Raw genomic sequence first — 15,578 nt, forward strand, 5'->3', positions numbered from 1 at the left:
AGCATTTTCTTGTTTCCAAAATATACCTAGAAATTCGTTTCTACTGCCCATTGTATTCTTCACTGTCTGAGTTTTGAACATGTCTTAGGTCATTCTTTCAATTATGATTCCATTTTGTGAACACCTCACCTTCATCCTTGGACTTTGAAGAAACCCCTTATTACCATCCTATCCTCTTCCTGAACTGGATGGTCCTCTGGCTCTCTCCTAGCACCACGTACCGCCACTGCCAGCACCCCTCATTGTCACATACGCTGAAACATATATGAGGATCAGTGTGCATTTGTTAAAGGAATGATGTGTAGGACTAACACACAGGGCTAAAGAGAAGGTGGGGCGCATCTTTAGCAAGGAGGACCAAAAAGACATAAGCAGAAACACTCAAAGGATGTTAGGAAGAGAGTGACCAGGGAAGTTTGTCTAAAGGAAAAGGGTTCCCACAGGAATGATGGAGTGTATGCTGGAGAGGTCATTGAATCATGATTGTAGGGCCTTTGAATGCTAGGCTAGAGCATCTGGGCTTTATTCTGTTTGACCAGGGAAAAGACATGCATGAATATGTGTTTTAGATTGTATTGAGCTTATAAAGTTGATATGCCTCTTTAAGTTGTATTGGGATATATCCTAAGGGATCACCCAATTTAACGTCAAGTGCGTCTCCGGTCTCGCATGCTCTAAATGTTCACAGTGAAATTAAGGTCATTTAGGCATCCAGAAAAAGAAAGTCCTAAGTCAAAACAAAATGTTCATTGCTAGGTGAACAAATGTCACTTATCTGAATGCTTTCACTAGCGATCAGTTTATTCTTTTTAATATTCTTTTAAACTTCCTAACGTTAGGGGGTAAGAAGCAATTTAAGATGATCTTTGAGAGAAAGAAATAAAATACAGTTTATGAACTTGACCATAGTACTTCATCACTGCTACCACGGAAACCAGCAGCAGTTCCTCTCCTCACTGTGACATAAATTTTATTTAAATTAGGAATTCCTTCTTAAACTGGGTTCCTGTTCAACGCAATCATTGGCAACAAAATGTAATTCAAGGAGTCTGCCTGGCTCATGAATACAAAATGTTGCATTAAAAAAATAGCCTATAAACATGCATGCTATTAAAGCATTTATTTGCTTTAGTTTCAGGTACATAAATTCCTGGCGTTTCTGCTTGAAAAGTCCTGACAGCTGAAACAGCAGGAATTCATGAACCAGTAAGTTATTCTTAGAAAAACCATTCAGTGTAAAGTATATCAAACGGGCTCATATCTCAGCTGTGAAGAAAAAGAGGACACCACTTGCCAAATTGTCATGTTTCCAAATTTCCCCTCATATTCACCAAGCTACTATCCTGTAAAGAAGAAAGCAGATACTGAAAGATCAAGTTAAAAAATACAGCAGCCTAAGTCTGAGATGAGAGACCTGGGACTCTAGTTCTCCGTGGGGTGCCGGCAAACTGGCTAAATAGAAGACTAGAGCTTCTTTATTCTTTAAGAAGTTGGAGTCTTAACTGGTGTCAGTGAAGGCAGATAGACTGAACGTATCGGGTGAGTCGTGCAGATCAAAGGCACAAGGTCAAATTCACAGTTTACAGCTGCCCCCATCTCTTCAAGATTGACAGCGTGTAGGTAAAACGCGCAGTGCACTTTTGACTTAATGATCTTAAATGAAATGTAAATAACACTAGTTAGGTAGTAAATTTTATATTTAAGAGGAACTTCAAATATGTAGATTATGGTATTATATTCTTTTTCTATTTTCATTTGCTATTGTAATATAATTCCCCATATTAACTTTCATTACATCACTCTAAGGGCTCTGAAAATGCTGAGACAGATATTGATATGTATGGGTTCATTCTATTCATAGCAGAACTTTAAAGCAAAAGCAGAATTTATGCTACAGTGTGAAGCATCTCCTTACAGACATGTTGCAGCAGGGAGATGGGGATGGAATGGTACGAGTTCTTACAGGGTTTCAAGTTTACTTTGTAGGATTGAAATTGTTGCTTTGTGTGTCACTATAATTGTAATGCATGGGCTCTGTAGTACGCAGCTTTTCCACATGGTGGTACACAGAGAAAATGACAATATTTGTTCAATATTTGGGATAAAAGATGGGTTTGTTAATAACTGGAAGCTAATCTTGGCTTTACTTTGCCACCTTGTGGGCTGAGGACATCGATATCCCAGCACAGCTACAACGCAGTCATGACTCAAAGGCTGAGAAGCTTCGCTGGGAATAATTGTGGTGTAACAAAATTCAGAGTACAGCCAGCTGCTGAACAAGCAAAAGATCTACCAGTAGTTTTGCAGTGAAGTATCACAACAATGAGAAAGTGTAAAATATTTTAGGAAGCAGTGGCGGTCCAGTGGTTAGGACTCTGCACTTCCACTGCAGGGGGCATGGGTTCAGTCCCTGGTTGGGGAAACTAAGATCCCACAAGCCACGTGGCCAGAAACAAAACAAATCAAAACAAAACTTTAGGACCCAAATCAAATCAAAATAAGAGACAGTGAAGCCACTCAGAAGATTACATAGACATTAGTTACTATTGATAGCGTATTTCCTGCCTAAAGTTGTTTAGAAAATATGAAATCAAGGCTAACCTCCCAGTGTATTAATATACTGAGCACAGGAAGTGGAAGTCGTTTGCTTAGATACTCCTGAAAGTGCCATTATTGAATCCATACGCTCTGCTAGATTGCTTCAGCGGTTAAGTAGCTCATGGCCCTGTGGGCTGAAGTCGGTACACTGGCCCCAGTTCAGCCACTGATGCCATTTGCGACCTTGAGCCCCTCTCTGACTAGCTGCACGCTTCTCACTCTGCATCTTGAAACAGAGTGAGACTTGCCCTCTCCTCGTTTCATGGGAATAGAGTGAAGAGAAGTGAGGAGTTGAAGGTGGAACTCTGTACTGAAAGAGCGAGAAAGCTTAGCAGTGAGAGCCTGGCTCGTCTCACGTGGTGGGCAGCTCCTGCGTGTCACAGAAGGACGGCCACCAGAACGCCAGTTTGCAGAAATAAGACTAGTTCTGTCCCCACACACAGCATACTGGACCTCAGTGGTTCAAGTCAGAGATGTCGGGGTCTCATCGCACGGGCGCTGTCAGGACAGCAGGCACAGCTAGGCTCCCAGCCTTCTCTCATTGGCAGTGCTTCTGCCTCCCAACATGAGAATAAGACAGGACTTTGTGAGCCAGGTGCACACACTGTCTTCAGGTGAAGAAACAACCTAACAAATACATGAACCATAATCACATGGCTCTTCTATCTTATTCCTACCAGATTCCTTCAGCATAATTGTATTAGACATATATCCAGGAAAGCATTCTTTGGATTACATAATCTGCAAATACTGTGAGTAACTTCTTTATAATTATGAGTACAATGTTAAGTAACAATTAAAAGGGTAGAATGAGTGGTACTTTTTTAAAGGCTCGACTTTGGATATAGAGACATGGGAGAAATAAGTTTTCACAAAGTACAGTGTAATTAGTTATTACACTGAAAGAACTGCTAAAAAATTCCAAGTTTTACCAGAAGACAGGTATAAAGGCTCTCTTTAATCTTGTCTCCTCAAGTTTGGGTCATTTCCACAAATAGAAAATATATAACTTACCTATACACTTTCTTAAAATGTTAGTCTACTAAGGATGTGACCAAAAGGACAAAAGCAAAAATCACCTCACGTATTTATTCTGCCGTTACACTCTAACATAATATAATGTCCCAATACATTGTCTTTGGTGACTTTCCTGGTCCTGGCCCGGGTGCTTGTCTCACTGGGCCTTGGGTTATCTGTATCTCCTGCCTGTTCTTTGATCTTCTGGCCTCTGCTCATCCAGTAGAGTGCTTTCAGAAACAGATGTCCAGTAATTGTATGTGACTAAAGTGGGGTATTAAGTTTGCCTCATTTACTCACGCGTGCTGTTTGTAGATATCTCAACCACAACTGCATTACAACTCTCAGACCTGGAGTATTCAAAGACTTACATCACCTAACTTGGCTGTAAGTATTCTAGCTTTTCCTTCCCTTGGATCCCAGTCCTAATGATAGTCATCAAGGCTCATAGTTTCCATCTGTTTATGTATCTTGTTTATTATACTTATTTTTCTGCTTGTCACATAACCTGGAGCATGTTACCCGAGCAGTTCAGGTAATGGCTTGCCAAATGGTGGTTGTGTGAAGAGAAGTCAGTGCTACGTTTTTTCAGGTGGCCTCTGCGCCCAGAAGTCGGCTTGCTAAGTCATCCGTCCACCTGGTGTTTACCTATAGCAGGGTGTCTCAGCCCAGCTCTACTGGCATTTTGGCCCAGATAATTCTTTGATTGTGGGGAGGGGGGCAGTGCATTTTAGGATGTTTAGTGCCATCTGTGGCCTCTACCCCACTAGATGCCAACAGTACTCGTTCCCAGAGTTGTGACAATCAAAAATGTCTCCAGACAGTCCCAAATATCCCTTGGGGGAAAGAGCGCCCTCTGTTGAAAACCACAGACCTAGACAGTAAGCAAGATAAGGCCTTTCTTGATTTCCAGAGAATTCATAGAAAAGACTGAAAATATGTGAGCTTGTCGTGTTTCATCACTTATCAAGCTGAGCCACCAGCTCCATCCTAAGGAGTCTCACATGAGAGGTCTGTGTTTTCATCAGGAAAAATGAACAAAGGGCAGTTAGAAGGCTGTGTCAGTTCTCCCATTTTCTGTAGGCCAGCCTGGTCTGGGGGAAAAAGCTAGGACCTCAGCTGTATCCAGATCCTTGTGTATGCCGTGGCCCCATGCTGAATGTCGCAGACAATTTTCTTGATCTTCCTAGGCCTCTCTTTCCTCATCTTTATAATCATAATTCCTTTTTTCTAAGAGGGATGTTGTGAGAATTAAATCATATAACATATATAAAGTGTCACATGCAGAATGCCTGGCATATAGTAGGTGCTCAGAAGGCCCCTTCTCCAAATCCTACCCTCAGGTACCTCTGAAAGTAAGAGGAAATGGTACCTGGCTTCAAAGGCAACGAGAGAAAAGAAGGCATATTTCCTCTTACCTATTTTTTTTCTAGGAAAATACCATATAGAATTAAAAACAGTGATTTGAATTTATAAGTCTTTTCACTCTTTCACCCTCAAAGCTTCTAATAAGTTTGTTGGCATAGGCCCCACTAATTACATCATTTAAACGCCGTGAGACCAAGGAACCATTTGTGATTTCCTAAGAATCTTTTTTCATTCATTTTTCATTCGGTCAATCAGTAGATCAAAGCATTTATGGAGCCCATAATCAGCCAGTAGCTAAGTGCAGCTTGTCTGGACCCAGGAACCCAGAGGTGAAGGTTCTTCAGTCCAAAGGGAGACGGATACAGGGAGCAAAGACCATCAGGATGGACTTGATAAATCCTGGGATGGGGATTATGGGGGTTTGGAGGAAAGTGCTGCCCCAGCCACGGGGTGAAGGAAAAGCTCTCTGGGAAGAGCCCTGAGCCAAGTGTGGACAGACAGGAAGGAGGAGAGCAGGTGTTGGGGGGAGACAGGATTGCACGGCCTTTTATTTCTTCCTGGTTTAATTTCGCAAATGTATGTAACATTGGAAATGTTTGTGATATGTTTTGTCAGAATTCTAGATGACAATCCCATAACCAGAATTTCACAGCGGTTGTTTACTGGATTAAATTCCTTGTTTTTCCTGTAAGTATTCATCTACCTTCTAATCCACCTGTCTATAAACGTCTCCCCTCCTGGGAGAATTCTAGATGATAATCCCATAACCAGAATTTCACAGCGGTTGTTTACTGGATTAAATTCCTTGTTTTTCCTGTAAGTATTCATCTACCTTTTAATCCACCTGTCTATAAATTGCAATGACATCTAGAACTAGCTTACAAAAAGCGCTTTAAGAAAATCAAGCCCCCTAAAATTTATACTAGTCAAAACCTTTCCTGTATTTCAAGCCACAATTACTGTTGCTACTTCCTGTCCATGGCTCATGGTATATTTTAAGCCGACTAGTTCAATTCCTTTTGATCTCCTTTAATTTCCTTTAGTCCTAAGGCATGTTCTGTTTTGTTTTCTTAAGGCATGTTTTTATTTGCAGTGGTTCATTTTTATCTCCTTACTACATTTCAATTTGTTAGGGTCTTCCAGGAGTTCAGCTCCAACTACATTTTTAACAAAGGAAAATGTGTCTTTGTCCAGCAAGAGTAACTGAAAATTCCAAAATCTTTGTCTTAGCAACTAAGCTTTTCTCATAATTACATTTTCAGTGTTTATTAATATACTGGGATGATTTATCAGCCGGGGATTATTATGTTCCTTTACAGTTGATCATACAGCATCATTAATTTTCCATTTGTGAAAAGGGACCACAGTATCATAAATTAGTCATGCAGCTTAACATGCTCATGAGTTGTTTTCTTCCCCAAATGCCTCCCACTATCACTTCTTAGATTTAATGCAGTTTCCAATGTGGCCTTTTAATATTGTAAATGATTAACATTTCTCTTAAAATGAAACTTTGGATGTATGATGCTGGAAATGATTGCAAATTTGAAGTTCACAAGGAAAATTACCATGAACTTCAAAATTATTACCCAGTATATACTTTTGTTTCATCTCATAAAGTCAAACTGTTTCATATTTATTCCTAGGTTATGTATCACACTTATGCATTCATAGTTTCTCTGACATCTGCTCCCTTATCCATGCCACACACATATCTAGAGACCATTTTGAAGAGGTAGTTATGTCTATATTCTTCATCCTAATATATTGATTTTAGCATACAAGTTCCCAAACTGTGGAAATAATAAAAATACTGTTCTTAAAGTGGCATATCATTTCGTTTCTAATTAATGTCTTCTTTGTGTAAAGGTCTATGGTGAATAACTACTTAGAAGCCCTTCCCAAGCAGATGTGTGCCCAAATGCCTCAACTCAACTGGATGTGAGTATGCACTTAGCAGCTAATTTGTTGTTCGCCCAGATTCAGGAAACTAGCCCTGAAGTTAATTCACAATTACACAAAAAGCTCATCTCTGCTTTTCTTTCTAAAACTAAAATCTGATCGTGTCACTTCCTGGTTGAAACATCTTCTGGGAATCCCCACGGGTGTGAGGGTAAAGTTCAAGCCTCCCAGTTTAGCACCAGAGACCCGTTGTCCTCTATCCCTTACTCCACCTGGTCTCTTTACCAGCCCCTTCTCTTGTGCCTTCCTTTCAGATACACCAAACTACTGCTCCTTCAGTCAGTTCCCTGAACACATGTTGTTCCTTCAACTTGAAAGGTCTTGCTTCTTTATTCTCTGACATTTCCTTCAAAAGTCAATTTAAGCGTCACCTTCAGGAAGCCGTCTCTGACACACCCACCAGTTTAGTGGCTGCCTCTGTGCCCCGATTATGACAGGAGAGCCTCCACCACGCCTCCCCTCCTCCCACTGCACCGCTGTCTCAGGGCACTGTCATCATAGAACCATCTGTTTACCTGTTTATCCCCTACTGTTCAGTAAATTCTGTGATTTTATACCCAGCACAAGGATCAGCACATAATAGTGCTCAAAAAAAAAAACTCCGTAAATGAACGTGCTAAACCATTTCCACTCCTTGGTAGCTTTCAACCAATACACGTTTAAGCCATTCATTTGGTTTCACCACCTCTACCACCATTCCACCATGTTCATATTCACGGTCTCCTGAGACAGGCAGGATTGGCACAGGAGCGACTTCCTGTCCTGGGAAAATGCTGGTTGTACTGTCCCCCCAGAACTCTCCCCATTGTCAAATCAGGGGACTCAATACCCATAATATGATAAAATTTTTGTCCCTCAGCTTTGGATCCTCTCTGAACTAGCCTCACTTGTTACAACGCTATCAGATGACCTTGTGTTTATTTACTGACTTAAAAAAATTATTTACATACCTGTTATCAAAAGGCTTTTAAGGCAATGGGGGTCTCACGTAAGTGTGCTAAATGTTAAAAATGGGAGTGATGGGACTTCCCTGGCAGTCCAGTGGTTTAGACTCCATGCTCCCAATGCAGGGGGCACAGGTTTGATCCCTGGTCAGGGAACTAAGATCCCACATGCCGTGCAGAGCTGCCTTAAAAAAACAAAGGTGGGGGAGGGGGAATTGATGATCTGAAAACCATGAGAATAAAACTCATGAAGAATAGGTGGAAAATACTTAGAAACTAAGCAAGTACATCCACACAATGGGAAAGCAACAGGAAGGAGTAAAGTTAACAGAAAAATATCGGGCCTCCAGCCTGTACCCATCCCGTCCCCAAAATGGGCATCAGCAACGAGGAGGAGACCAGGAAGCAGCATCCAAGCCCTGGGTTCTGGGGACACTCATTTTCACTCTAGGCTCCCACAGACACGAGGGAAAAAAGAGACACTCAGTGAAAAGATGTCGTTAGCAAGACTGGCTGACCGCAAATGAGAGCTGAGAGGTCAGACCCAAATCGCCCCAGTTCAAAGGCAGAAAAAACCCCGCCTGGCCATGCTTCTCCTCCCTCACTTGCTATCAGCTAGGACTGTTGCTCACACCTGCGAAGTGTTATGAGATGTAAAAACATTTTCCCTATTCTACTGAACAATATTTGGACTTTCAAGGGACTACACTGTTTATTATTTGCAATTGCTGTATTTTAAGAGTGAAAAAAATAGTTGAGTTCCTGCAAGACCTCTAAGATGGCTTTAAAATAGGATTTTAAAGGCAATGACAAAGGAACTGGTGATATTAACGTGAACATGAGAAAGGTTCAGAGGCAGCAAAACAGCTATTGTCGTGTACGGGAAGCCTGTAGGAAGCCAACGGTAAACGGAATGAGGAGAGTTGGCAGAAGAGCCGATCCTCTCCTTCCTTGGCGCTGCTGGAAGCGGCCATGTCAGAGTGTTCCTGAGGTTATTCCCTGACGATGTGGGTGCTGCTGTCATAAGGTTCACCTTGGCAGAACGTAGTCTCTCCACCAGCGCTTCTCCAACGTCAGCGTACAGCGCAAGCAACGCAAAGACTTAGGACAGACCGCTGGGCCTCAGTCCTAGGGTTTCTGATTCAGTGGGTCTGGGGTGGAGCCTGGAAATCTGCATTTTGACAAGTTCCCAGGTGATGCTGGGACCCGGGACCCTCGGAGCAGCACTGCACTCAGCATCAGCATCACGGAGGGAGGTAGAAAGAGCCGGCACTTTCCTTCACACAGCTTGGGACTCCCCATCCTGACTCTGGCATCCAGTATTTGGTAGACAGTTTGGCCTGAGTTTCTCCTGCAGCAGAATAGAGACACAAATATCCACCTGACCCTGGGGGAGGGGAGGGGAGAATATAGCGATCTACGATGCCACGACTAAGTGTCTAGGCATTAGATTCAGATGGATCTGAGTTAGAAGGTCAGTTCTACCCCTCAATAGCTGTGTGACCAGAAGAAAAGTAAATTTCCAAGATCCTCGGATTCCTCCTATGTTAAATGGGAGGTAATAATACCAACTTTGTAGGAGTGTGTATTATGCACTCAGAACAGTACCTGACACTATAAAAGCCCAATAAATGGGAGTTACTATTATTATGGTAAAAATTTTATGCTAATTAATAGCATGGTATCTGGCACAGAGACACAGTCACAAAATGGCGGGTGCCCTTTCGCTCAATTTTATTAAGTTCTAACACTAATTAGAAGGGGAAAAAGATGCAGAATATTAATTATACTGACCCTGCAATAAGTAGGAGGAAAGCCTAAAACTTGGAATGAAGTAAAAATAAAGTTCAGAGCTGTTATATCACCAAAAACTGCCTTTAGACATACGATTTGTGCAAAAACATTAAAAATATGTTTCCTCCATGCCTTTTAGGGATTTGGAAGGCAATGGAATAAAATACCTTACGAATTCCACCTTTCTGTCGTGCAATTCACTCACAGTGCTGTAAGTATACAACGTAATTCAGTAAATGAGGGGAAACCCAGTAGCTTTGGAAATCGAAAGAAAATCTTGGCAAGGAATTTTAAAGTATGTTCTGTTTACAGCCTTGGTCTGAAACTGAAGTACTAGAAAATGTACACATGGATCTATTGACTTGGATGGTAGGGCCAAGCCTTCTGTTTAGCTGCCAACCATTTAAGCCTCCTTCTTTCTGAGGGCAGTCATCGTTTCTGTGCACTCTCTCTGCTGAACCTAACCCCATGGTCAACAAGGAAATGAGATAATGTATGTGAAAGTGGTTACTGCTAATGACACTTATCACTTGATGTCTCTCTCTTTAAAGAAAACAAAATTTCATGCTAAAGAGAAGAGGCTCTAATGTATTCTGATTGGCCAAAGGTTCTGCCTGGTGATTCTGATTGCTGACTGTGTTTTTTATGGGGGCAGGAAGGCAGATGGATCAGTTAATTGGCACATTTGCACTGGTAAGCTTAAAAACACAAGAATGTGGTTTTGTTTTCATCATAGTTCCCCATATATAGTAAGTACTTAGTAATGTTTGTTGCTTGGATGGGTGGTTGGAAAAGAAAAATCAGAGCACATCCATTTGTAGTAATTGAACCACTTTTCTCCAACAGACTAAGAGATAAGGCTGTTGCCAGGTTGCATAGTTATCAATCAGATTGAAGATTAGCATATTTAGTAAGAAAAGAGGCTGTCCCACATAGGAGATGCAAAGAGTTTATTCTTTGTCTCATGGATAATGAGAGAGAACACTGGAAGATAAATACCATCCACGCCTCCTATTTGCCATACGCGGGCCTCTCACTGTTGTGGCCTCTCCCGTTGTGGAGCACAGCCTCCAGACACGCAGGCTCAGTGGCCATGGCTCACGGGCCCAGCCGCTCCGCGGCATGTGGGATCCTCCCGGACCGCGGCACGAACCTGCGTCCCCTGCATCGGCAGGCAGACTCTCAACCCCTGCGCCACCAGGGAAGCCCCACGCCTCCTATTTTATAACACCATGTAGCTTTTGAATCACCTTCATACTCATTATCTCATTTGTTTACACCCCTGTAAGGTAGTTAGCTGACGACCCCCTCTTTTTTGCCGTTTGTCCTGGAGGATTCCGTTTCTAGACAGAGGAAATGTAAAATCGCTGTTCCCCACCAAATTTAAAATTTGTTTGTGGCCCAGACGGTGTTGGTTCAAGCTTTGCTCTTTTTCTGGACGACTTCTTATAAGGAATGTGCCTTACCCAAAGATCCTCTCAAAGCCTTCACAGAACTATTAACAGGGTCCACATTTGACATTGCATATGTGTACGTTGGGAAAGAAACACCTTCTAAAGTAATCAGAATCCAAAGGAAGCGCAGCTCCGTAAACCACACTCAGCACCTCAGGTTCCTTACGGGAGCATGTCCTGGAGAGAGCCTATGGATACATCCTCTGTAAGAAACTCCTGCCTGTGTTCCACACCAGAACATGCCTTGCTTTGAGACTTCAAAGGTGGCTTATTAAATTACACGCGGATCAGTGGCATCTCCCAATGAGAACTGATTACTACAGCAGACACAAATCAACAGTGCTGACTCTTACCATGTCTTACAGGTTTCTGCCTAGAAATCAAATTGATTTTGTTCCAGAGAAGACATTTTCTTCATTAAAAAATTTAGGAGAACTGTAAGTAGCGTTGTCTACTAGGAAAATATGATTTTGCTTCTTCAGGATTACAAATCTAAATGACTAGTGAGACTGCTTTTCATTGGTAGCAAATCAAAATCCTGTGGACACTCAAAACCAATTACGAAAACCAACATTATCCTAAAAGCAAATTAAAAATCAGACAGTGGGCTTACTATGGATTTAGCCTACTCTAATTCCTCTGCCCATTTTCTTTGACTGATTTCATACATATGTGTGTTTGGGAGTAAATGAGATTTCCATGGCTCCTTAAGCTCAGGGATTCTCCTCTCTAATGTCTGGAGTACAATTAATTCTCAGTACATGCTTGCTGAATGAATAAATGACTGAAATAATACTAATCAATTATAACTAAACAAAAGAATGAACATGCTTATTATCCCTTAAGATATAACTTCCAGAGCAGATGATGCAAATAGAAATGTCTAGAAAGAGGCTCATTGCAAAATATTCAGAGAGCTCATGTACATTTTTCTGTTCAAATATATGTTGTGTAAATCTAAACCTTTTGAGAATCATCTGTCTTGCTATTAATTCATCGCTACCCGCATAATGGTGTATCATTGGCATTTAAAACTGTCTGTTACATTACAAATAGTGGTGATTAGGGTAGAGAGCTCCTCTTCCTGATCTGAAGTCTAAAAAATGGAAATTAATTTCTTAATCACCTTCTCCCCCATTCTTTATACCTTGCTTTGAAATCCAGAAAGGACTGTGAAAAGTAGTTCAATAAGAGGAATTTGAAAACAATTCACAAATAATTAAGATAATTTAATCTAATGAATGAGTATCATAAACCAAATCCACAAATATTTAAGTGCCTATAATGTGTAAAGCACCGCATTAGAACTAAAATATTATCATTCTATGGCAAACAATTAAAGACAGCTCACTCAGAAGACCGCTCACTGCTTTCTCACAGGAGCATTCCTGATCAGACCTTGGAGGATGGATACAGATTTGGGTTACGGGGGTGGAATGGAGGAGTAGCCCAGGACAAACAGGAGTGTGTTTTTATACAAACTAAAGGAGACAGTGGTATGGAGTCCACATTCTGAACATTTTCCTAATCCTCTTCTTATACTACACTTAGGCAAAGCCAACCCCCTGCCCCCGCCAAAAGAAAGAGCCTAAATAAGAGACACTGCCTTTCTTCTTTTAGGACCACCAATAATTCATTCCAATCCAGATAGCACCAGTATGATAGAAGAAATTCAGAACCCAGTAGAATTAGCTTGAACAAGGCATTTACGTTTCTTAAGTTTACAAAAATGTTAGATAATTTTACTGTGCCTTTTTGACCACAAACCCCTTCTGGAGAGGAATAAGCACTTAGATGAGGCCACTCAGATCCTTTTCGCACAGAAGACTGTACTTTATTTTTCAGGGTAACACTTTGCAGGACGTTCTCCAGGTGTACAAGGTCATCGTCATCTTGTTTTGTTGTCACTCTCCCTCTGATCTGTGCACACCCGTGGCTTTCTTCTGCGCCATGACCCACTTGTGCTCCTTGCATCCGGAGCACCAGATCAGAACACCAGCTGGCAGGCTGTCTACACTTGGATGTTATGACAGTCCCTCAAAATCTATTTGTTTAAGTTAATTTGCAGATGACCCTTAACCCACAGCCAGCTTCTTCCCCTAGGCTTGCCTGTCTTGGTGGAATCTGCATTCTTTCTGGCAGCCTGGCTAGAAGACTGTTCCCTTTCCTTCTAACTCTGTTTACACTTGATGTCCTATCAGACCGTAAACCCTGCCAGTGCCTCCTTCAACCCGTATCAGCTGTCACCCGGTCCAGAGTCACAGCCTCCTGCCAGGTCTCCCTCCTCTGAATCTCTGGCATTTCATTCTTCGAACAGAATTATCATCCCATAACCCAGGGCATATTTTCCCACTGTCCTGTTTAACATTCTCCTTCCTTGTTGCCTGCTATAAAGCAGAGTCCTTGACATAATTCTCAAATGTTAACGTTCAGAAGAATCACAAGGAATGCTGGCTTTAAATGCATGTTACCAGGCTCCCTTCCAGAGATTCGGGTGTGATAGTTCTGGAGTGGCACCAGGAAAGTGCTCTTATTATAAGCATCTTCCTTGTTTCCGATGCCTGAACTGTACTCTGGGAAATACTGCCTTGGAATGCATTCATGGCCTTCCCATTTTGTCTCCAGGCTCTTTTCCAGGCTCACCTCCTCTACATCTCCCCATCCTTTCTATCCTCCACCCACGTTGGACGACTTGCTGACTCCTGGAGATGTCACTGACTTCCAAGCATCTGTTTCTCTGGTCCTGCGTAATCCTCACTTGAAAATCTGCTCTTCTTTGACTCCACCTATAAAAATCATCAAACTTTGCTCAAACGATGCCTAATTTCCCAGGCCAAGTTTGATGATTCCTTCCTCTGTTTTTCCTCTGTACTTGTGTAATAACACTTGTTTCATTCTTTTGTTTCATAATCTAGTTGTTTACTCTAACTGTAAGCTTTTTTAGAGAAAGAACTAAGTCATAGTTATTTGTCACTCCCATATATCCATCAGGAGCACCAAAAAATCAAAAATAGATAAGATCTTTGGTTTGACTCCTAGGCGATTTCACATCTGTTTCACTTTTAACATCTTTTCTGGCTCAGAGGATATTTTGGACCCTTCAAGATTCCTGATTCCTTCTTATCCTGACACATCTCTTTTTCCCATTCTGTAGGGACACTGCCCTGCAATTCTTTCTGGATTGGACAGCCCTATTATATTTAGATCTCAATTCTCAATTTCTTCTAAAAAAGAAGTACCATATAAAAGTAGACTAAAAATATGTGAACTTATCCATTCAAGATCATCTGGGCAGATGTTATGTGGTCAAAACTCTCTTAGTTGGAATGCACAATGAGTGGAGACATAGGTCTTGATCTCAGAAAGCTTCTAATGTAGTTGGATAAACAAGATATCACACACATGAACCGAATATGAATCACAGAAACAATGAATGGCTGAAGGTACAAAGAGTACCTAAAACAGAGGGAATTAATCAAAGTAGACATTGAAGCCATGTTGGGAGTGTGTTGGGGAGGGGCTGAGGGGAAATTCCAGATGGGAACTGGATGAGCAAAATGTCACCTGTCTGAAAGCGATGGAAAACATATCCATTTGGCCGACTCACATGACTTTGTTGGGTAACAAGCTATCAGGTTGGTTAAATTGGATTGTATTTTCTGTTACATCAGATGGGATGATGACAGTTGTGAGAAGTGATAACTATGTCATTTATTTCCAATGTAATGGCTTTGGGTTTTCACTGTCACCAACAGGGACCTGTCTAGCAATATGATAATGGAGCTACCACCCCACATTTTCAAAGACCTGAAGCTTCTTCAAAAACTGTAAGTCCTTCTTCCCACTGTCATCAGATTTAAATGGCAACATCTTGAGTTTCCAAAATAATAATATCCTCATGCTTCTTTCCTCCTCCCTTCTAATGGTGCAAAAGGAATCTGTCGTCCAATCCTCTTTTGTATCTCCACAAGAACCAGTTTGAAAGTCTTAAACAGCTTCAGTCTCTGTAAGTCAAGTGTAACCATATGTTGATTATAATTTTAGTGTGTGTGCTTTACCTAGGACCACATTTATTTTTAAACAGGTATTTGACACACAGGAGGGCTTTTACTTTGAGCATGCATCCTCAGACAGTTGTTAATATCATGATTACCATCAAGTATGTACCGAATGACAACAAAATCTCATTTTTTACCATTCAGTGTGTGTCAACACCATTTCTGTGTTTGAAGCTACATATAGCTCCTTCCTGAAAACAGGATTCATATGGAAAAATCTCTTACAGTTTTCACAAAGAATTAAATTTGCAATAGTTTTGTTACTAAGCAGTCGGTAAAAAAAAATAGCAGATTATATAAGACTTCTCTATTTTTTCCCTTTTTCCCTTTCTTCTTTCCTACAACAGTCTACTTATAGCAATCCTCAGAGCATGCTTTTTACT

The 15,578-nt window shown here is 41.3% G+C and overlaps 1 protein-coding gene across 1 annotated transcript in view; it reads left to right on the top strand.

Annotated features, from left to right (window-relative positions):
- The window catches only part of RXFP2 (relaxin family peptide receptor 2), a 47,747-nt gene that overhangs the window by 12,981 nt on the left and 19,188 nt on the right, over positions 1-15,578 (top strand). Inside the window, exons 6-13 of the mRNA XM_073795481.1 lie at positions 3,279-3,350; positions 3,931-4,002; positions 5,599-5,670; positions 6,853-6,924; positions 9,823-9,894; positions 11,503-11,574; positions 14,893-14,964; positions 15,072-15,143. Of these exons, the coding sequence (XP_073651582.1) occupies positions 3,279-3,350; positions 3,931-4,002; positions 5,599-5,670; positions 6,853-6,924; positions 9,823-9,894; positions 11,503-11,574; positions 14,893-14,964; positions 15,072-15,143 (576 nt within the window). The remainder of the gene's footprint in view (positions 1-3,278; positions 3,351-3,930; positions 4,003-5,598; positions 5,671-6,852; positions 6,925-9,822; positions 9,895-11,502; positions 11,575-14,892; positions 14,965-15,071; positions 15,144-15,578) is intronic.

Source organism: Tursiops truncatus, chromosome 18 (assembly GCF_011762595.2).
Source record: "Tursiops truncatus isolate mTurTru1 chromosome 18, mTurTru1.mat.Y, whole genome shotgun sequence".
NCBI lineage: Eukaryota > Metazoa > Chordata > Mammalia > Artiodactyla > Delphinidae > Tursiops > Tursiops truncatus.